Genomic DNA, 23,035 nt, shown 5'->3' with positions numbered 1-23,035 from the left:
TCGGGCTGGGGTGCGACCTTGAACGGACGGGAATGCTCGGGAACGTGGAACGAAGAACAGGGATTACTCCACATCAACTGCAAGGAGCTACTAGCAGTTCATCTAGCCCTGTTGAACTTCAAGTCCCTCCTGCTAGGCAAAGTGGTGGAGGTGAACTCAGACAATACCACAGCCTTGGCTTACATCTCCAAGCAAGGAGGGACCCATTCGAGGAGCCTATACGAGATCGCAAGGGACCTCCTCATTTGGTCAAGAGGTCTAAACCTCACTCTGGTCACGAGGTTCATTCAGGGCGATATGAACGTCTCAGCAGATCGCCTAAGCAGAAGGAATCAGGTCATTCCCACGGAATGGACCCTCCACAAGAGTGTGTGCAACAGACTTTGGACCTTGTGGGGTCAACCTACCATAGATCTGTTTGCCACCTCCATAACCAAGAGACTTCCGCTGTACTGTTCCCCTGTTCCAGACCCTGCAGCAGTTCATGTGGATGCTTTTCTACTGAACTGGTCCCATCTCGACCTGTACGCATTCCCACCGTTCAAGATAATAAACAAAGTTCTGCAGAAATTCATCTCGCACGAAGGGACACGGCTGACGCTGGTTGCTCCCCTTTGGCCTGCAAGAGAATGGTTCACAGAGGTACTTCAATGGCTAGTCGACATCCCCAGGACTCTACCTCTAAGAGTGGACCTTCTACGTCAACCTCACGTAGACAGGTTGCACCCAAACCTCCACGCTCTTCGGCTGACTGCCTTCAGACTGTCGAAAGATTCGCTAGAGCTAGAGGCTTTTCGAAGGAGGCAGCCAGTGCGATTGCCAGAGCGAGAAGGGTTTCCACTCGTAGAGTCTACCAGTCTAAGTGGGAGGTCTTCCGAAGCTGGTGTAGAGCCAATTCAATATCCTCTACCAATACCTCTGTGACTCAAATAGCTGACTTCCTTCTACATCTTAGGAATGAGAGATCCCTTTCAGCCCCTACGATTAAAGGGTATAGGAGTATGTTGGCTTCAGTTCTCCGCCACAGAGGTTTGGACCTTTCTTCCAACAAGGACCTTCAAGACATTCTTAAGTCTTTTGAGACGTCTAAAGAGCGTCGTCTATCCACTCCAGGCTGGAATCTAGACGTAGTCTTAAGGTTCCTTATGTCACCTAGGTTCGAACCTCTCCAGTCAGCTTCCTTCAAGGTAAGGACCCACGAATTAAGAGCCGTAGCTACTTCGATGGCCTTTAATAAAAACCGTTCTCTGCAGAGCATAATGGATGCAACCTATTGGAGGAGCAAGTCAGTGTTTGCATCATTTTATCTTAAAGATGTCCAGTCTCTTTACGAGAACTGCTACACCCTGGGACCATTCGTAGCAGCGAGTGCAGTAGTAGGTGAGGGCTCAGCCACTACATTCCCTTAATCCCATAACCTTTTTTAACCTTTCTCTTGAATGCTTTTATTGTTGTTTTTATGGTTGTTACGGTAGGCTAAGAAGCCTTCCGCATCCTTTTGATTTGGCGGGTGGTCTATTCATTCTTGAGAAGCGCCTGGGTTAGAGGTTTTGTAGAGGTCCTTTAGTAGGGGTTGCAACCCCATATACTTTGGCACCTTTGGGTTGATTCAGCCTCCAAGAGGAACGCTGCGCTCAGTAAGGAAGACGAACTTAAAAAAGAGGCAGAGTAACGGTTCAATTCGACTTCCTTACCAGGTACTTATTATTTCATTGTTATTTGAGATAACTGTTATATGAAATATGGGATACTTAGCTATCCTTTAATCTTGTACACTGGTTTTCACCCACCCCCCTGGGTGTGAATCAGCTACATGATTATCGGGTAAGTTTAATATTGAAAAATGTTATTTTTATTAGTAAAATAAATTTTTGAATATACTTACCCGATAATCATGATTTAATCGACCCTCCCTTCCTCCCCATAGAGAACCAGTGGACCGAGGAATAATTGAGGAGGTGTCAACAAGAAGTACTTGAGTACCTGGCCACAGGTGGCGCTGGTAAGTACACCCCCTTCTAGTATTGTGATAGCTGGCGTATCCCTCCATAGAATTCTGTCGGGCAACGGAGTTGACAGCTACATGATTATCGGGTAAGTATATTCAAAAATTTATTTTACTAATAAAAATAACATTTTTCTACAAGTAATAATAAAACCTCTTTTTGCTATTTTGTGGAAAATAATAGACATAGAGCTAAGACATTAGTAGAATTCAAGATATCTTGCTTCTAATTGCTTGTATATCAATCCTCATTAAATTACTTTGAGTTCATCCTGGTCCAAGTGTTTTTTTTTTTCAGGGGTATGGATTAGATTGATTGAATACTACTCTTCAGGTATGGTCTCTTGGGTGATCCCCTTTGTCTTTATGTGTACCCACTTGTCCTGGGTATTTCCTTGCAGGAATGTTGATTATATTTTTATCCTGACATCCTCGGAGACAGCTTCTTCAGGATTGAGACTGCCTCTAGTCTTTTGTCATGATCTAGGGGTCAAGATAACTTAGGTGGGAGGTTTTGACCAACAGGAGTGTCAAGTTTCTGAGCATCCTGATTGATACAGCAAGTTAGGAAGTGCATTGGTTCCTGTATATTTAATAACCCGGGTCATACAAGTTCTTGATCATCTGCTACCCCATGAGAAGCTATTCTTGCACAGGTGACTCCATCAGTTAGTGCTTAGTGTGAAGCATCACCAGTCAGCTGCTAAAGGTTATCTGTCCTTTCTCATTCTGCCGATTCAGGGAATTGAGGATGACCTTGCTTAGTTACTGGATGTGGGTGATTGCAGCTTCATGGAAGTGCTGCCAATTAGTACTGCTCCCTGCCAGTTCAAGTAAACATTAGATAAAGTAATCATCATGTGTAATTTATTTATTTTTAAAAATTTTTATTTTTCCTAACTATACAAACCTTAGCTATTTAATATGGGTAATTACTTTCGGCGTAGCTGAAAGGACGAGCCATTAGAATTTTAACGAGGGTTTACTACCCCACCGCTAGTTAGCACACCTGTGTGCTAAGTTCACTTTGCTTAGAGGTAGGACTTCACGGGGGACAGGGCTGGCGGGCAAGTTTGATTAAATAGCTAAGGTTCGTATACAGGTATTGCTCGACTTACGACCGAGATAGGGACCGAGAGATGAGTCGTAAGTCGAGTTGGCCGTATGTCGAACTAGAAAAGTGAAGTTTCCGTAGATTTATTATGATAAGTTATGATTCGGCAATCGTCTGGATCGTATTTTGTCAATATTTTCTTACTGTATCATTATTCCATTTTCTTGTTTCATAGGATATCATATGCTCTATAAATGCATTATTGTATTCTATTCATCAATTTTGGAAGCATTTTACAATCGAGTACTGAAAATTTTGTTTACCTTTGGTTATGATCAGCTGATCTGAAAGTGCCGCTACCTACCGTATCAAAATATGGGGTACATACGTATGGCATATTTTTTTATCATTTCTTAACTTATTAGAAATATCTTCATGATGAATATTACATCAACGCCAATATGTTACAGGAAATCTGTTTCCATACAGTTCATCTAATCATTAGGCATAATGCGAAATCGTTGTAGCTCTTTCTGTGTGTGTGTGTGTGCACTCGCTCTCGCAATCGCATACGGGTAGTTCATTTTTAAAGCTTCATACAGTATTGTAGTTCAGTATTAAGCCTTTATATTTCATTAGACATTACTGTGTTTAATTGTGGTTTATTAAAGAACGTTTATATTTTATTTTTCAATTTCTCGAGCATATCAATAATCAACATACTTTAATTAACTTTCGGTTGGCAGCAGCTGATCTCAAGGTCAGGCTGCCGTATTACTATTGTGAACACATATATATCGTGCGAAAAACACTGTTTTAGATATTTAACTTAGCCGGTGAATATATAATAGCTGACGTCTCCGGCGGCTCGACAGAAAAACACAAAAACTCGCGAGCGATCGCTATGAAGGTTGCGGGTGTGCCCACCAGCGCCAACTATCGGCCAGATACCGCATATATATATAAACAGCTCCAGTTCTTCTCAGTCGGTCTGATCGACAAGTTGATTCCATTACTCGCTGTTAACCTGGAGTTTTTCAACAGTCTTGGTGAAGTACTTCTTTTTGGTTTGAGCTTTCGCAGTGCAGGTGTTTTATCTTCAACTTAAACTGTTGAACTCTTTTTTTGGATAGATTTGATTGTTGATGACTTTGGATTGTTTTTGGACTTTCTTTGACTTTTCAAAATGGCTGACCCTTCTCCAATTCCTAAATTTCGTAAATGTAATGCTAGGGATTGTAACAAACGTCTTCCAAAGGCCTCTCTCGACCCACATACTGTGTGTTCTAATTGTCGGGGTAAAACCTGTCAATTAGGAGATCGGTGTGATGAGTGCGTGGTACTTTCGGAGTTCGACTGGCTAGAGTTTGATAAGTATTCTCGTAAGCTAGAGAGAGATAGGGTGAGGAGAAGTTCCTCTAGATCGTTAGAATTTTCCTCCTCCCATGCCCCTGAACCTAATCCTTTCCCAGTAGTTGTGCCTGAACCCTCTACTAGCACTCATGAACCATCAATGCGGGATATGTTACGTGCCATTCAAGCTTTGGGCGAGAGAGTTGAATCGTTAGCTACGGACCGTAATCAACTCATGGCGGATGTAAAAGAGTTAAAGTGTAAGAGTGCCACAATAGAAAATCGTGGGGATAAAGTGATTACAGTAGTGCGCAAAGTGTTATCAGTGTTGCGACCGAGGGTTCGTCTGTTCGTGCCTGTCGTTCGCCTAGTCCGAGACCTCTTGCAAGCTCCCATGCCCCAGGGAGAAGTAATGTCGTAGGACTTATGGGTTCGAGAGGCTTTAACCAACGAACAGACGTTCCCTCTATGGTTTCGGGCGTGTCTCGTCAAGACCGCCCCTACCATAAGACAAGCGAGACGGTTTTCTCCTCGTCATCCGAAGGCTTCTCGCGTAAGAAACCGTGGAGCAAGGTTTCGAGGCCCTTAAAGCGAAAGTCAGTCCCTTCAGGACAGGTCCAGCATCCTGGTTGTAGCCATTGGGACAGCTCTGACCCTGTGCAGTCATCGGAAGACTGCTCGCCGCCTAAACAGAAGCGTAACACAGGCTCCGAGAGTCTTAGTGTAGGCAATGTTTTGCAGTCACAGACGTTACCCTCGTCTCGAACCGCACCCGCTCCCGTTGATCCTAAATGGGTTGTACTGCAAGATATGCAGAATAAGCTTGCCTCTCTTATGAAGGACTATACTGCTGAGCAGGTTCACGATGATCCTCGCAGTTTAGCTGATCGAGATCCTGGCCGTCAGCCGCCCAAACGAGCCTTTGCTCGTCCTGTTGACGTTGACGTTACAAAGTCACGTCAGTCACGTGTCGTAGAGCCTCACTCGATGCAGTCCCGTGTTGACTTTCAGCCGCTTGTGGACGTTCAGCCGCTGCCGCATGCTCCTGTTGACGTTCAGGACGTTCGCCAACCAGCGAAGTTGACTTGTTTTGACGTTGAGCGTCAAGCACCGCAGTCAAGAGTTGTTTTGACTGCTCAGTCTAGGCAGTCAAAGCAGTCTCGAGTTGACGTCGAGCGTCCTCCCGCTCCTGTTGTTGTTGCTAGTCAGTCCGTTAAGCAGTTACATGACGTAGCGTCCTGGACTGCTACTGATGCTCCTGTGAGTGTGGACTCTGCTTGTCAAGCATTGCCACCAAGGCAGGTCTCTCCCTTGCTTGAGACTCATCAGTTGTCGGACGAGGCTCCTTCAGATGAGGACGTTGCTGATCCTCATCCTGATGATAATCCTTCAGATGTTGATGAACCTAAGGCTGTTCAGCCTTCGATGGATTTTAAGAGGATCATGATGATTTTCAAGGATCTTTTTCCAAATCATTTTGTTTCTGTTGCTCCTCGTTCGCCTCCGTCTGAGTTTGCTCTAGGCTTAGCTGCTACCAAGCCTGCCTTTACTAAGCTAGTGCTTTCTCGCTCTTCTAAGAGGGCTTTACGTCTTTTAGGCGACTGGTTGGATACCAGGAGGAGTTTGGGGAAGACGGCCTTTGCCTTCCCACCTTCTAAGCTTGCTTCTAGATCGAGCGTCTGGTATGACACGGGAGAAGTTCTCGGCTTGGGAGTCCCTGCCTCTACCCAGGGTGACTTCTCAAGCCTCGTAGACTCTCCCCGTCGCCTGGCCATGAGACGCTCGAAGATTTGTTGGTCCTCCTCGGACCTTGACCATCTACTTAAAGGCGTATACAGGGCCTTTGAAGTGTTTAACTTTCTTGATTGGTCTTTAGGAGCATTAAGTAGGAAGATCTTGTCTGCCGACCAAGATGTATCCTTACTTATCGTGTCCTGTATGGACAAAGCCATCCGAGATGGCTCCAATGAGCTCGCCTCCACCTTTACGTCGGGAGTCTTGAAGAAGAGAGAAACCCTTTGCTCTTTCCTTTCAGCAGGAGTTACTCTCTGTCAGAAATCGGAACTGCTCTTTGCTCCCTTATCAGCTGATTTGTTTCCACAACAGCTGGTTAAGGATATAGCTGCTTCGCTCGTGCAGAAGGACACTCATGACCTGATGGCGTCCTCTGCTCGCAAAGGGGCTCCTTCTTCATCCTTTGCTGTGAGACCCAGGATAGAGACTCCTGCGTCTAGATTTATCCCGCCCTTTCATGGCAGAGCTCCCAGCAGGGGAGGCTCTCGTGCCGAGGGAAAGAGAGGTAAAAAGAGAGGAGCCAAGTCCTCCCGTGGCAGAGTCTGACTGCCCACAGCCTCAGACAGCGGTAGGGGCCAGATTGAACAGCTTCTGGCAGGCCTGGGAGAAGAGGGGTGCAGACCAAGAGTCTGTTCTGTTGCTCAAAGAGGGGTACAAAATACCGTTTGTACGCAAACCTCCTCTAGTAACAACTCCCATAGACCTCTCTCCCAGGTACCGAGAGGAGTCAAAGAGACAAGCCCTAAATCAAGAAGTGTCTCTGTTGCTAGAGAAGGGAGCGGTGGTGAAAGTCTCGGACCTTCAATCACCGGGGTTTTACAACCGTCTCTTCCTAGTACCAAAGCATACAGGAGGTTGGAGGCCGGTGCTAGACGTCAGTGCGCTTAACGTTTTTGTTACGAAAACAAAATTCACGATGGAGACCACTAAGTCCGTCTTAGCAGCGGTCAGAGAGGGAGACTGGATGGTCTCTCTCGACCTAAGAGATGCGTACTTCCACATTCCTATACACCCGGATTCCCAACCGTTTCTGAGGTTTGTCTACAGGAATGTGGTGTACCAGTTTCGAGCCCTGTGCTTTGGCCTCAGTCCTGCTCCTCTCGTGTTTACGAGGCTCATGAGGAATGTGGCAAAATTCCTTCATCTATCGGGGATCCAAGCCTCCCTGTACTTGGATGACTGGCTTCTCAGAGCATCGTCCAGTCATCGTTGTCTGCAGGATCTACATTGGACGTTGGGTCTGGCCAAGGAGTTGGGACTTTTGGTCAACTTAGAAAAGTCCCAACCGATCCCATCCCAGACTATTCTATATTTGGGATGGAGATTCGCAGTCCAGTTTTTCGGGCTTTTCCGTATGCCACCCGAATCGAACAAGCCCTGCTCAAAGTCCAACTAATGCTGAAAAGAGAACGTTGTTCAGTCAGGAGTTGGATGAGTCTCGTAGGGACTCTCATCCCTGGAGCATTTTGTCTCGCTAGGGAGACTACACCTTCGGCCTCTCCAGTTCCATTTAGCCTCTCACTGGAACAAGGACAAGACTTTAGAGACGGTATCAATCCCAGTCTCCGAACCAGTAAAAGCATGCCTGAACTGGTGGGACAGCAATATCAGTCTGAGAGAGGGCCTGTCCCTAGCAGTCAAGAACCCAAACCACGTGTTGTTCTCAGACGCGTCGGATTTGGGTTGGGGTGCGACCCTGGACGGTCGGGAATGCTCGGGTCTGTGGACCTCAGTTCAGAAGAGCATGCACATCAACGGCAAGGAGCTATTAGCAGTCCACTTGGCCTTGATGAAATTCGAAAGCATTCTTCGAAAGAAAGTGGTAGAGGTCAACTCAGACAACACCACAGCTTTGGCGTACATCTCCAAGCAAGGAGGCACTCACTCCCACACGCTGTACGTGATCGCAAGGGACCTTCTCATATGGTCAAAAGATCGAGGCATCTCCCTGTCGACGAGATTCATCCAGGGGGACCTGAACGTCTTGGCAGACTGTCTCAGTCGGAGGGGTCAGGTGATACCCACGGAATGGACCCTCCACAAGGACGTGTGCAAGAGTCTTTGGGCGACTTGGGGTCAACCCACCATAGACCTCTTTGCCACCTCGTTGACCAAAAGGTTACCGATCTATTGCTCACCAGTCCCAGATCCAGAGGCGATCCACATAGACGCGTTTCTACTGGACTGGTCTCACCTGGACTTATATGCATTCCCACCATTCAAGATAGTCAACAAGGTACTGCAGAAGTTCGCCTCTCACGAAGGGACAAGGTTGACGTTGGTTGCTCCCCTCTGGCCCGCGAGAGAGTGATTCACCGAGGTACTTCAATGGCTGGTAGACATTCCAAGGAGTCTTCCTCTAAGGGTAGATCTCTTACGTCAGCCCCACGTAAAGAATGTTCATCAAAGCCTCCCCACGCTTCGTCTGACTGCCTTCAAACTATCGAAAGACTCTCAAGAGCTCGAGGCTTTTCGAAGGAGGCAGCCAGTGCGATTGCGAGAGCTAGGAGAGCTTCTACCATCAGAGTATACCAGTCGAAGTGGGAAGTCTTTCGAGACTGGTGCAAGTCAGCATCTGTGTCCTCTTCCAGTACCTCTGAGAAATGTTCGCTCCCTTTCAGCACCCACTATTAAGGGCTACAGGAGCATGTTGGCTTCGGTCTTTAGACATAGAGGCTTAGATCTTTCCAACAATAAAGATCTCCAAGATCTCCTTAAGTCTTTTGAGACCTCTAAGGAACGTCGTATGGCAACTCCTGGATGGAACTTAGACGTGGTCCTAAGGTTCCTGATGTAAGACAGGTTTGAGCCATTACATTCAGCCTCCCTGAAGGATCTCACCCTCAAGACGCTTTTCCTAGTGTGCTTGGCTTCGGCTAAAAGGGTCAGTGAAATTCATGCCTTCAGTAAGAACATCGGCTTTTCCACAGAGAAAGCCACATGTTCACTTCAACTTGGTTTCCTAGCCAAAAATGAACTGCCTTCTCGTCCTTGGCCTAAGTCTTTTGATATACCTTGCCTATCAGAGATCGTAGGCAACGAACTTGAAAAAGTACTGTGTCCAGTTAGAGCTCTTAAGTTCTACTTAGCTCGTACTAAGTCCTTACAAGGTGGTTCTGAGGCCTTATGGTGCTCAGTTAAGAAACCATCTTTACCTATGTCAAAGAATGCTTTGTCATATTTTATCAGATTTTTAATCCGAGAGGCTCATTCTCACTTGAATGAAAAAGACCGATGCTTGCTTAAAGTTAAGACGCACGAAGTAAGAGCTATAACAACTTCCGTGGCCTTTAAGCAAAATAGATCTCTGCAAAGTATTATGGACGCGACCTTTTGGAGAAGCAAGTCGGTATTCGCGTCATTTTACTTAAAAGATGTCCAGACTCTTTATGAGGACTGCTACACACTGGGTCCATTCGTTGCAGCGAGTGCAGTAGTGGGTGGGTGAAGGTTCTACCACTACATTCCCTTAATTCCAATATCCTTTTAATCTGTCTCTTGAAATGTTTTTAATCTTGTTTCTGGGTTGTACTGAAGGCTAAGAAGCCTTTCGCATCCTGGTTGATTTGGCGGGTGGTCAAATGTCATTTCTTGAGAGCGCCCAGATTAGGGGTTTGATGAGGTCCTGTTGTATGGGTTGCCGCCCTTGATACTTCAGCTCCTGGGAGTCTTTCAGCATCCTAAGAGGATGGCTGGGCTTCGTGAGGAAGACAGACTAACAAGGCAGAGTAATCGTCTAAGTCAACTTCCTTACCAGGTACCTATATATATTTGGGTTTTGTTATGATATAACTGTCAAAAACTCTAAGCATATACGCTGTAAACTGTATTAATACTGGTCTCTACCCACCACCATGGGTGTGAATCAGCTATTATATATTCACCGGCTAAGTTAAATATTTAAAAATGATATTTTGATTATAAAATAAATTTTTGAATATACTTACCCGGTGAATATATAAATTAAAGTCCCCCCCTTCCTCCCCAATAGAGACCCAGCGGGATGAGAAGAACTGGAGCTGTTTACATGTATATGCGGTATCTGGCCGATAGTTGGCGCTGGTGGGCACACCCGCAACCTTCATAGCGATCGCTCGCGAGTTTTTGTGTTTTTCTGTCGAGCCGCCGGAGACGTCAGCTATTATATATTCACCGGGTAAGTATATTCAAAAATTTATTTTATAATCAAAATATCATATTTTTATAATTTTCTTGACATAAGAAATTTCTTCATAATGCATATTACATCAGCACCAATATGTTATAGGGTATCACATTTTCCATATAGTTCGTTTATAGACCTTATTATTAGTTATAAAAGGAATTCTCTCTCTCTCTCTCTCTCTCTCTCTCTCTCTCTCTGTATTTTGTTTTTAATTCAGTTGTATCTTCATATTATTTTTTGGAAAATTATTAAAAAATTATATATATCATTATTCGATGTTTCGATTATGGGAATAGTAACGCATCGGAAGGAAATCACTTGATTTGCCTCTCGCCTTCCGCCAGAAATATGACGTCATCAGACTTTTTTTTCTTAAATTTACGGTAAGTTGTATAACTAATGATACAGACCACTAAAACACTTGATATCGTTACTGGGTGTTTCGATGATAGGAATGCTGTAATAAGATTACTTGGTAACAATGAAAGGAAATCATTCGGTTTGTCAGCGCGCTTCCGCCAGATACATGACGTCACAAGTCACGTGACGTACAGTAATCTTTACGAAGAATGACTTGCAAAATATGTAAATTAATTTTCTTTTTCTCGCAAGAAATGAAAAGAAAATACTAACTTAACAAACAAAAGTATTTTATTTTTATAATGTATAAGGAAATATATTATTTTCAAGAAAATATTTGTCCTAAAAGTATATTTTCTTTAGATAAACATCGATACAGACCCTCAAAATACTTTGTATCGTTATTCAATATTTCGATAATGGAAATACTAATATTAATCGTTAGCCTATTGGAAGGAAATCACTGTATTGCCCGGAAGCTTTCTGCCGGTGATGTGACGTCACCAGACATAATATGAACTCGACAGATATTAAAACTTTTCTTAATGTATTTTTAACTGAAAATAAATACTGAATATTAACAATAAAAGAAAATAATAATTTACCAAGATAAATCAGATTATTTTCAAGGAAATATTCGTCCTATTTCCGATAAACTTGTGACGTCATCACCCTGAAAAAATTGTCGTAAAGTCGAATAGTCGTATGTCGCATAGGTCGTAAGTCGAGCAATACCTGTAGTTAGGAAAAATACAAATTATCTCCGAATTTGTCATTTGTTCCGTAACTGAAATACAAACAATTACAAACCACGCTATTTAATATGGGTGACACAACCCTTAGGAAGGGTGGAAAAAGTCCCAGCCATACTGGCTTTTGGCTTTTGCCTGGGGACTCATTATCTGAGTGTGTCAGCACTCAACAATAAAGAGTCCCTGCACCTCTCTCGCACCTTGCTATGCAAGGGCTGCAGCCTACATAGGCTGTGTGTGAAGGATTGTGTGTGACTCATCCTAGGAAGTAGACCTGAAGTTCTTTAGATGGAAACTTTAGGCTAAGACTCTCCCAATACCACCTCGTCAGGGTATGGGAACGTGACAGTATTAACTTAATACTAGGAACACAAGGGAACATGGTTTACCTGCTGTGGTATGAGGTCAGCTGTGCAGAGAACCCAGGATGCTGCTCTCCCCAAGAGAGGGGAGGATAAAGAAAAGAATAAGGGCCAGAAATACCTTTACTTTCATGCAGACTAAAACTGGGTAACAATGCCCTCAACCCTCTGCTATTTGTCCATTAAGGAGCCTGAGGTTTAAACCAGCTGTTGTGCAACCACCACAGGGCCGATAGAGAACGTATCGAGCCTCCTGTGGGTCACGTCTTGCAGGTAGTGGGCTGTGAAGGTCATTTGACGCTTCCATACCCCTGTTTGTAGAACCTGCGTCACTGAGAAGTTCTTTTTGAAGGCCAGGGACGTAGCTACACCCCTGACATCATGAGCTCTAGGGCGACGTGATGGAGGAGGGTCAGGATTCAGGGACAGATGGATTGTCTTTCGAATCCATGCTGAGATGGTGTTCTTGGTAACCCTCCTCTTCGACCTCCCAGTGCTAACAAACAATGCCTGCACTTGGGGACGAACTGCAGCTGTTCTTTTCAGATATAGCCTCAGACTCCTTACTGGGCACAGTAGCAGATGGTCTGGGTCATCTGTTACGGAACGAAGACTCGAAATCCGGAAGGAGTCGAACCGAGGGTCCGGCACTCCCGGATTTTGAGTCTTAGCAATAAACTCAGGGACGAAGCTGAACGTTACCTCCCGCTTCCCCTTGAATGGGCGATGTCATACAAGAGACCATGAAAGTTCACTAACTCGCTTGGCTGACGCCAAAGCTAGTAGGAACACCGTCTTCCAAGTCAGGTGGCGATCTGAAGCCTGGCGTAACGGTTCGTAGGGAGGTCTCTTAAGAGACCTGAGAACTCGAACCACGTTCCATGGAGGAGGTCTCACTTCCGACTGAGGGCAGTTAAGTTCATAACTACGTATGAGTAGGGAAAGTTCCAGCGAAGAAGAAATGTCCATTCCTTTGAGCCTGAAGGCTAGACTTAAGGCTGAGCGATAGCCTTTGAGTAGGGAAAGTTCCAGCAAAGAAGAAATGTCCATTCCTTTGAGCCTGAAGGCTAGACTTAAGGCTGAGCGATAGCCTTTCACTGCCGAGACTGAAAAGCGCATTTCTTCTCGCAAGTACACGAAGAACTCCGCTTTTGCTGGAATAGTGGCATCGAGTGGAGAGATACCCTTTCCGCAACACCAACCACAGAAAACTCTCCACTTTGCCTGGTAGACCCCTGCGGATGACTTTCGCAGGTGTCCAGACATCCCGTTCGCAACATGTTGCGACAATCCTCTCTTAGTGAGGAGATGCTGGATAGTCTCCAGGCGTGAAGCCAAAGCGAAGCTACGGCTTTGTGAAAGATGTTGGCGTGCGGTTGTTTGAGTAGCTCGTGTCCCGGAGGGATTTCTCTCGGAGGCTCCGTAAGGAGTTGCAGAAGGTCCGGAAACCATTCCTCATGATGCCACAGCGGAGCTATGAGGGTCATCGAGAGATTGACCGATATTCTGGTCCTTTTGAGTACCCTCCTCATCAGACAGAACGTGGGAAAGGCGTATACGTCGATGTTGTCCCACCATTGTTGGAAAGCATCTTGCCAGAGAGCCTTGGGATCCGGGACTGGGGAGCAGTGCAGCGGCAGTTTGAAGTTCAACGCTGTCGCGAACAGATCCACAGGCGGGGAATCCCACAAAGTCAGGACTTTGTTGGCTACTTGACGATCCAAAGACCATTCGGTACTCACTATCTGAGACGCTATGTTCAGACTGTCGGCGAGCACATTCCTCTTGCCTGGAATGAAGCAAGCCGATAGTGGTATAGAGAGGACTTCGGTCCATCTCAGTATCTCTACTGTAAGATGGGTAGCTGCTCTGAAAAGATACCTCCCTGCTTGTTGATGTAAGCCACTACTGTGGTGTTGTCGATCATCACCACCACAGAGTGACCCGCCAGGTGCTGTTGGAACTGTTGAAGGGCCAGAAATACGGTTTTCATTTTTAGCAGATTCATATGGAGGCACTTTTCTGATTCTGACCACAGGCCTGAGGTCCTGTGGTTCAGAACGTGGGCCCCCCACCCTTTCTTTGAGGCGTCCGAAAACAGCATCAAATCCGGGGGGAGGATGAGAAGATCCACTCCCTTTCGTGGGTTCTCGTCTGCCACCCACCACTGAAAGTCCGTCCGTCCCGCGAGACCCATAGGGATCAAGACATCCCGGGAATCGTGTCCTTGACTCCACCGAGACTTGAGTCGCCATTGCAGAGATCTCATTCTGAGACGACCATTGGGAACTAGACGGGCCAAGGATGAGAGATGGCCGAGGAGACGTAACCACGACTGGGCTGGGAGTTCGTCTCGTCTGAGGAAAGGACTTGCTATCTTCCTCAGCCTTGCTATCCTGTCATCTGATGGGAAGGCTTTGTGGAGATTGGTGTCCAATATCATGCCTAGATATACCAGTCTTTGGGTAGGAAGCAGAGAAGACTTCTCGAGATTTACCATGATCCCTACATCTTGGCAAATTCCCAGAAATTTGTCTCGGTGTCGAAGAAGAGTTGACTCTGAGTCTGCTAGGATCAGCCAGTCGTCCAGATAATGGAGGAGACGGATGCCGATCCTGTGTGCCCACGAAGATATCAGGGTGAACACTCTGGTGAAAACCTGAGGTGCTGTGGAGAGACCGAAACACAGCACCTTGAACTTGAACTGGTAGATCTTGTTGTCTAGGCTGAATCTTAAGTACTACCTTGAAGACAGATGGATTGGGATCTGGAAGTACGCGTCCTTCAGATCCAGTGCACACATGAAGTTTCGCGTTCTCACTGCGAGTCTGACTGTGTCTGCCGTCTCCATGTTGAACGGGGTCTGCTTGACAAACCTGTTCAGAGCTGAGAGGTCGATGACTGGTCTCCAGCCTCCAGACGCCTTCTTTACAAGAAAGAGTTGACTGGGGACCCGTTGATGACCTCTTGGAGGGCGCCCTTCTTCAACATGGTTTCGACTTCTGCCCGAAGGGCTTGCCCCCTTGCCGATCCCATAGCAAGAGAGCGCAACGACACTGGGTTCGCTGTCAGGGGAGCTAGAGATGTTATGAACGGGACGCGATATCCTTGACTGATCACGGAGATCGTCCAAGCATCCGCCCCGAGTTGCTGCCACCTGTCTGCGCAACTTTGAAGGCATCCCCCCACTGGTGGACATGCAGGGGGATTGCCAATCCTAGCGTTTGCAGCCTCGGCCACTCCCCCTTGGATTTTTCCCTCCCCTGGAGGACTTTTTGCCTTTCTTGTCTTTGACAGGAAAGGGCTGCTTCGACACCGTTGCCTTTGCTACTACTGCCGGTTTCGTTGTCTTTGTAGGGCGAGGTTATTGAGGTGCTGGAGGTTTATAGGGCTTTGATGTTAAAGCCCTATGGAGGAGGGAGTCCTGGTTGGACTTCCTCCACCTCTCAGCCGCCTGCTCTACATCTTTCGGCTCAAACAGACTACTGTACTCCCCAAAAGGGAGGAATGTCTGAGCCTACTGACCTCGGTGCTGGGGATCTTCGTGTTAAATCTTTCAGACACCGCATCTCGGCGTTTCAGGATAGAATTAGCCCACCAGTTCGAGACTTGGTGGGCTAGAAACTCGATGGTACAGTGCCTGAGAGAAGGAAGGTCTCCAAGCCGTTCCTGGTACTCTCCTTAGACAAGTCCTCGGATCGTATCAGGATGCCAAGAGACCCTAGCCAGACATCCAGCCACGAAGTTGCCTGCATGGCACACTTCGCTACCTTCTCCTGGCTGAGGATCTCCGAGGCCGAGAACGACACTGGCCGGTTGGAGAGTCTCTCAAGAGGGACTTCCCTGGAGAGCTCTTCCACCGAGTGGTGAAGGGGAAGAATTAAACAAGACTCCTCCATGATCTCGAAGTACCTCCTCTGGTGGACACAAGGAGGTGGGAAGAGTTTGTTTCCGGCACTGGAACGGCTGGAGGAGGCAAGCTCGGAGAGCTGGCTCTCGACCTTATCTCTGGCACTCCTAACCCCCTGGGACCAAGGCAAAGCCACGCTGGCTTTAGGGGGCTTCTGGGTACCAAAGACTCGGTCCAGAACCGTGTCCTTGCCCTCTCGAGGAGCAATCTCTGGATCCGCTAATCCGTTGAGGTTCCTCATCAGAGTCAGAACTTGCCAGAAGGCATGTTCCGACTCTTGCGGCTCTCCTCCTGATGGACTAGCAGCAAGGTCTCCAGTCCCCAAAGGCTCTTCTTAGGTGGGACTCGTGGACGTTCTCTGCGGGCTTAGCTGGCTCTGGTCTGATCCTCGAAGATGATTTCGGAATTGTCTTGGAGTCCTTCGACTCCCTCCTGGGAGGGATGCAGGATTCCAACAAAAATGGTGGGAGGCTCTTCTCCACCTCCACCCGGGAAGACTTCTCAGCGCGAGGTGGGGTTTCTCCCATTGGTGCGATGGGAGAACGCCTCACCTCACGTGAATTCCCTGAGGACGGGAAATCCTCGTCCACAGGGGAGGGAGAGAAAGTCTGGGGGGGGGGGGGAGCCTTCCTCAAAGACTTCCAAGGTACGGGAAATCCTCGTCCACAGGGGAGGGAGAGAAAGTCTGGGGGGGGGGGGGTGGAGGGAGCCTTCCTCAAAGACTTCCAAGGAGCCAGTTTTGCCCTAGGAGAAGTTACCACGTCGTCCACTCCTCTCTTCCTCTTCAGGGGGGCCGAGATTGCCGCTGATTTGAGGCCTAGTTCGGAGAAAGCGGGCTTAAAAGCCTGCGCAACCGCTCTGATCAAGGACCCAAACTAGGGCTGCCGACTGACAGCAGCACTGTCAGAGACACTCTCTGGAGGGAAGGGGATCGTAAGATCCCTAGGAGTGGAAACTACAACAGGGTCTGCCTGAAAAGAAGAAGCTGTGGAAAAAATATTCCTGGACCTGTCCAGAGATTTCCCTCCCTTCGTTGAGTGCGCTGTCCAGCTCTTGGGGGGGGGGGATGCGATGAGGACGACCTGACCTCGCGTTGTCCTCCAGCCTCTCGTGTGGGAACGCGCTGACGTTCGCGCGATAGGTTATTGCCTGGATCGGGTGCGGGCGTGAGGTCGCGCAGGCGAGCGATGGCACGCGATGGCGTGCAGGCAAGGGTGCGCGCAGGCGAGCGTTGACGCGTGAGAGATGGCGCGTGTGGGCGAGCGATGGCGCGCAGGAGAAGGATCTCGTGGGAGTGTACGTGACAGGGCGCGTGAGCGCGCAGGTGAAGGGATGCGTTAGTGCGCAGGTGAAGGGGCGCGTTGGCGCGCAGGTGAAGGGGCGCGCAGGTGCGCGTTCTGGAGACCTCAGACGGTGTGTAGCCACAGGATCCCGAAGGGCCCGTAAGGGCGAAGCTGTTGGGCGCGCGCGCAGGGGAAATATCCCTAGCGCGCAGGCGCGCAGGAGGGCGCTCATCTGGAACCGTAGTTCTAGAAGTATGCGCGCAATGGCGCGTGGGCGAGGGATGGCGAGCAGGCGAGATCCGGTGGCGCGGTGGAGAGCGCTGGCGAGCAGGGGAGGAAGAAGTCTTCCCTCTGGAGCCCAGATCTGAAGATCGTGGGCGAGCAGGCGAACGATGGTGCGCAGGCGAGCGCTGGCGAGCAGGAGAGCGCTGGCGCACAGGAGAGCGCTGACGATCAGGAGAGCGCTGACGATCAGGAGACCGTGGGCGTGCATGGGGCGCATCAGGCTGAGGGCGCGTAGTGTTACGCTGGCGAGCAGGAGATCGTGGGCGCACAGGAGATCGTGGGCGTGCAGGTGAGCACTGGCGCATTGTCTCTGGAACCACCGGGCGAGCAGGAGATCGTGGGCGTGCAGGTGAGACGTTTGCAACTGGCAAGCGCTTGCGCGCAGTAGCGCACTGGCGCGCAAGAGAACGTTGGCGCACAGGAGATACCTGGCGCTTAAGGGACTTGGCCACAATGTGTGAAAGCCCCTTTTGCCCCGAAGGGACCGGTGCCCGTTGGATAACGGGATGGGTGATCACCCACAACGCATCTGCAGCCAGGAAGGGCGACGGCAGGTCTGGCAGGAGAAGGAGATCGCGAACTATCTGTGTAGAGGTCCAGGTCCAAAGAAGTAGCAGGAACTGTCGTTGAAGGACGAGGTTCCTTTGCGGTGGACTGCGAGGATGAAGACCCGAAGAGGCGCCTCCTAACACCCTTGTGAGGAGAAGGTAGACCTCGGCGACGAAGAGGAAGGCGAGCCTTACGTCTTATACCTCCTCTGGGAGCAGCAGGCAAACCATCGGCAGTCCTCCGAAGAGGAGTCTCTGTCAGTGAACTCCCCCGAGCCCGAGGGGGAGAATCACCAGCAGGAGAGACCGTTGGACTTAGTTCCTCCCTCGAAGGGTGTTCGGAGGGGGGAGCTAAGCCTTCAGCTACAACAGGAGCATAGGTTTGAACACTCTCATTGGAAGCCTCTGCCACAACAGCCTCGACGATAGACAGAGGGTCGACCTCTGCTACCGTCGGTGACTGTTTGACAGCTGCTCCCAACCTGATCATGTCAAACAGGGCTTCCTTGGAGGGCGAGCCCTGAAGCCCCAAGGAAGCCCAAAGCTGTAAAAGATCATTATTACTCACACTTACACTAGGAGGAACAATTAAATCCTCCCCCGGGGGAGGAGGAGGAGCTGCCTCACTATGGGAGGCAACTCCCTCTCCCAAACCCCGAGATCGGTCAACAACAATATGGCCTACGCTACCACTCGACGGCTTCTCGAGAGAAGCCGATCGAGTGGGAGCTTCGGAGGAGGTTTGGGCCACGGAAGAAGAGTCCTTAGGATTTTCCTTCTTCAAAGAAACCTTTGAAGAAGAAATATCCTGTTTGCACTTCTTCCGGCGCCGGGAAAACCTCTCCCACTGGGAGGTAGACCACTCCCTACATTCAATACATACATTACCACTATCACACCGTTGACCCCTACAATAAGGGCATAAGGTGTGTGGGTCGGTGTCTATTGCTGACATGAAGGTCCCAGGCAACCCAGGACACTTCCGCATCGTAGAGGCCAACTTCACAACACTCTAGAAAAAGAAAAACCAAAAACAAAGATTAATAATGGCTGTCGTGTAGGCGAGGGTGACAGCGGACACGTCCGTCTAGCACCCAAGCTGATAGCAAAGTGAACTTAGCACACAGGTGTGTGATGGGGGAGGGTAGCAAGCTACCCTCCCTACCCCCGCTAACTAGCGGTGGGTAGTAAACCCTCGTTAAAATTCTAATGGCTCGTCCTTTCAGCTACGCCGAAAGTAATTACCCATATTAAATAGCGTGGTTTGTATTTCAGTTACGGAACAAATAATTTTTTGAGGCACCTCTTTTCATGTGCATGCGTCATAAGCTATTCGTATTTTTTCAAGTAGGATATTTGATGCTCTTTCTGCAATTTATTTTCTGTTATTATTAAGAAAAAAAAAAATAGTTCAGAACTCTTTATTGCCAGCAGAATACAGTTATACAAGAAATATTTTATTTCCTAACCTTGTACCATCTACTTAGAGATAATGTTTTAATGTAGCATTTATATGAACCCTGCTAGTTTCTTGTGAGACAGTTATTAATGTACTGTATATTGTACATAATTGAATGTTAATACTTGGACTTCGTACATTTCTCTACTATTCTTACTGTATTTTACTTTATATCTATTTTTTTTTCAATACAGTATTTCTTTATAATTTACTATTACTATTCTGTTTTCTTCTGGCCTTATAATCCTCTTCATATTTCAAGTACAATTCCATAAAAAGATCAGTGATTAACTTATTAATAAAATGGTATCAAATTTTAGGTACCTTCGTGAAAATATCCGTTGCAGCTCAGAGGTCCGAGCCCTTGGCAGCACTATCCCAGTCTTCTTGAAAAACAGACCTATGCATTTTGTTAAGCATATGATGGAAAGGTTGGAGGATAGTAAAGTATATAAAAGTCATGTTGTCAAAACTGTAAACAACAATGTGTTTCATGTCAGTAGTCCATCTTCGGAGGAACCTGTGTCTGAAGTCCAGTTAGATGCTGGAGAAGGCTTACCTCATTGTCAGTGTAAAGACTGGCAGACCTTCAGTTATCCTTGCAAACACATCATGGCTGTTATTACCTCTGATCTACATCCATCCGTCACGTGGGATAGCTTACCAGAACAGTATAGAAATAGCCCTTTCATAACGCTTCATCTCTCAATGGTTGTGTCAACGATCAAACAGGAACAAGACAAACAGGATGTTCCTTCCATCAGTGATGGCTCTGTAAAGGATAAAAGTATATTAGTAAGTTATATGGAATTTTTGTCATTTACTGTACAGTACTATATTTAGCTTAAGAAACATTCTAGATACAGAAATGATTGACTTGATGCTTATTCAGTAGTGGTAGTAATTTTTTAAGACCTTGACTGACTCGAGGCTTATTACTTAATGGTAGAAGATGCAATTAAGTAAATTCTCAATAGGTATTAACTTTATGAATTGCAACACTCCTTTTCTTACTTACCGATATAGGTTTTACTTTGTTGTACATCCCTTTTACAGCTCCAGTCACCATAGTTTTCAGCCTTTTACATTCTAAATAATGTATTCTATTTAGCCTTTATTAACTAACTACTGACTCGAGGCTTATTACTTAATGGTAGAAGATGCAATTAAGTAAATTCTCAATAGGTATTAACTTTATGAATTGCAACACTCCTTTTCTTACTTACCGATATAGGTTTTACTTTGTTGTACATCCCTTTTACAGCTCCAGTCACCATAGTTTTCAGCCTTTTACATTCTAAATAATGTATTCTATTTAGCCTTTATTAACTAACTACTGCATATTCTTTTTATTCTCATCAAGAACAAATACTTCTTGCGAGCCTTACGAGTTCAGAAATACCTATTGAATGCTTTATAATTGCCTTTGCCAAAATCAAAGATTTTGCAAAGGGTATGTATTCACCCCTGTTGTCTGTTTCTTAGTTTATTTATTTGCTTGCTTGATTGTGAGGAACCATACACAAAAACTACTGGCCAATTTTGACCAAACTTGGTAGTCATGTTGGGTATGACCCAAGGATGAATCTGTAACATTTTGGATAAAAGTACATCAAAGTATAAGTACACAGCAGTGCTGTACTTTGAAAATAATCATAATGTTAAACAAATATTTTTTGTTTGTGAACAATATTATCCTAAAACTACAGAACCAATCTCAACAAAACTCGGTGAACATATGGAGTATGATCTAAGGACAATTCCATTAGATTTTGAGAGAAGATACATCAAAATACAATACGCAGCTAAGAGAAAAATAAGACTGCCTGGTGTAACAAAGGCATGCTCTCTACTGAGTACCCCTTTAGTTTGGGGTTATTCATATGAAATGTTATTACAAAAAGCTATTCAGTTTTGAAAAAAAAATTTGTTCACCCCAAAAATTAATACAAAACTTCTTTGCACCTTTTATCAGTGGTGGGAGGCCAAGCACCAGAGGTTTGAAGTTTATAACAAGGAGTCAGGGGAGGTAATGATTAATTATCATGTAATGAAACAACTTATATATAGTATAATAAAACAGTAAATCAACTTTCCAGCAAGAGGTCCTGAATATGTAAAAGTGATTAGTCTGATGGTTTTAATGGATTTCTCAGAACGTATAAACATATACCTCCTTTCCTCAGGAAATATAGCCTACACAATATTTTTATTATTACTAGGCAAGTTTAAATCCTATCTGGAAAAGCAGCCCAGTGCTGATAGGAATAGGAGAAATAAATAAATTTCATATTAGCTATGATAAAATATTAAGCTCTGCAATAACATTAGAATAGATCAGTCATATGTAAACAATGAAACTAGACATGTCAACGTATTCAATAAAAAAAAACATTGCAAAAGGTTTGAATTTCAGATGTTCGACTGATTCAGTTGACAGTTTAGGAAGATCATATCACAATCTGGTTCCAGCTGGAATAAAACCTGTAGAACACTGTGTATTATTATTAATTTCTAAGCTACAAACCTAGTTGAAAAAGCAGAATACTATAAGCTCAGGGGCTCCAACAGGGAAAATAGCCCCATGAGGAAAGAAACCAAGGAAAAATATTTTAAGAGCAGTAACATTAAAATAAATGTCTCTCTCCTATATAAACTATAAATACTTGTTAAACAAGAAGAAAAGAAATTAGATAGAATAGTGTACCCTCAAGCAAAAGATCTCTAACCCAATACAGTGGAATACCATGGTACAGAGGTTCTGGCACAACCCAAGACTACAGAACAAGGGTTTGATTTTGGAGTGTCCTTCTAAAGAGCTGCTTACCATAGTTAAAAGTCTCTTCTACCCTTACCAAGAGGAAAGTAGCCACTGAACAATTACAGTGCAGTAACCCCTTAGGTGAAGAAAATTGTTTGGTGATCTCAGTGTTGTCAGGTATATGAGGACAGAGGAGAATACGTGAAGAATATGCCAGACTATTCGGTGTGTGTGTAGGCAAAAGGAAAATGAACTGTAACTAGAGAGAAGGATCCAATGAAGTACGGTCTTGTCAGTCAAATGACCCTAAAACTCTAGCAGTAGTATCTCAGTGGGTAGTATAGGTTCAAGTTATGATGGAGAAGGCAAGATACTTAGTACAGTACTACATACAGGATGGTACAGTCTAAGAAGATCTGAGTACAGTACTACATACAGGATGGTACTGTCTAAGAAGATCAGAGTGTAAAAGATGGTCGTAATTATATAAAATCTATGCAACATATACAATGAACTAAGTGAACAATTGTGACAGATTAATATCCAGATCAGGGATAAGGAATTTGATAGACATGTTTCTCCCGACAAACTATGATTTTAGTCAGCAGCGTAAGACCAGACAGGAGAAAAATATTCAAAATATGGAATAAAAGAATTAGAAGAAATTCTCCGGGTATATTGGATCCCCATACGTTAAAAGATTCAATAAGCCAATTTTTAGTGCAACTGAAGAAGCAACAGACCAAAGGAGCTTCTCAAAAAAGTAAATTTGCAACCACGAATTACACCTAGAATTTTAAATAAGAACTGTGTACAATTAAAGACATTGCTGATGCAAAAATATGGATATGAAGGAGCCACTGTCCTTGACCTACATGCAGTCATACTTTGAGTTTGGTTAGGGTTCAACTTCATCCCCCATAATATATACCATGACTAATTTT

The 23,035-nt window shown here is 46.0% G+C and overlaps 1 protein-coding gene and 2 long non-coding RNA genes across 3 annotated transcripts in view; 2 read left to right on the top strand and 1 right to left on the bottom strand.

The window, feature by feature from the left end:
• Nucleotides 1–23,035, top strand: part of LOC137650244 (uncharacterized) — a 473,662-nt gene that overhangs the window by 198,542 nt on the left and 252,085 nt on the right. The window lies entirely within an intron of this gene.
• The window catches only part of LOC137650241 (uncharacterized), a 121,712-nt gene that overhangs the window by 12,200 nt on the left and 86,477 nt on the right, over nt 1–23,035 (bottom strand). Inside the window, exon 3 of the long non-coding RNA XR_011045943.1 lies at nt 19,890–20,102. This is a non-coding gene — a long non-coding RNA (uncharacterized lncRNA). The remainder of the gene's footprint in view (nt 1–19,889; nt 20,103–23,035) is intronic.
• Nucleotides 1–23,035, top strand: part of LOC137650240 (uncharacterized) — a 203,130-nt gene that overhangs the window by 132,148 nt on the left and 47,947 nt on the right. Inside the window, exon 8 of the mRNA XM_068383514.1 lies at nt 19,651–20,125. Within this exon, the coding sequence (XP_068239615.1) occupies nt 19,651–20,125 (475 nt within the window). The remainder of the gene's footprint in view (nt 1–19,650; nt 20,126–23,035) is intronic.

This window comes from Palaemon carinicauda, chromosome 11 (genome assembly GCF_036898095.1).
Source record: "Palaemon carinicauda isolate YSFRI2023 chromosome 11, ASM3689809v2, whole genome shotgun sequence".
NCBI lineage: Eukaryota > Metazoa > Arthropoda > Malacostraca > Decapoda > Palaemonidae > Palaemon > Palaemon carinicauda.
This window is presented reverse-complemented; position numbering and strand designations above follow the sequence as displayed.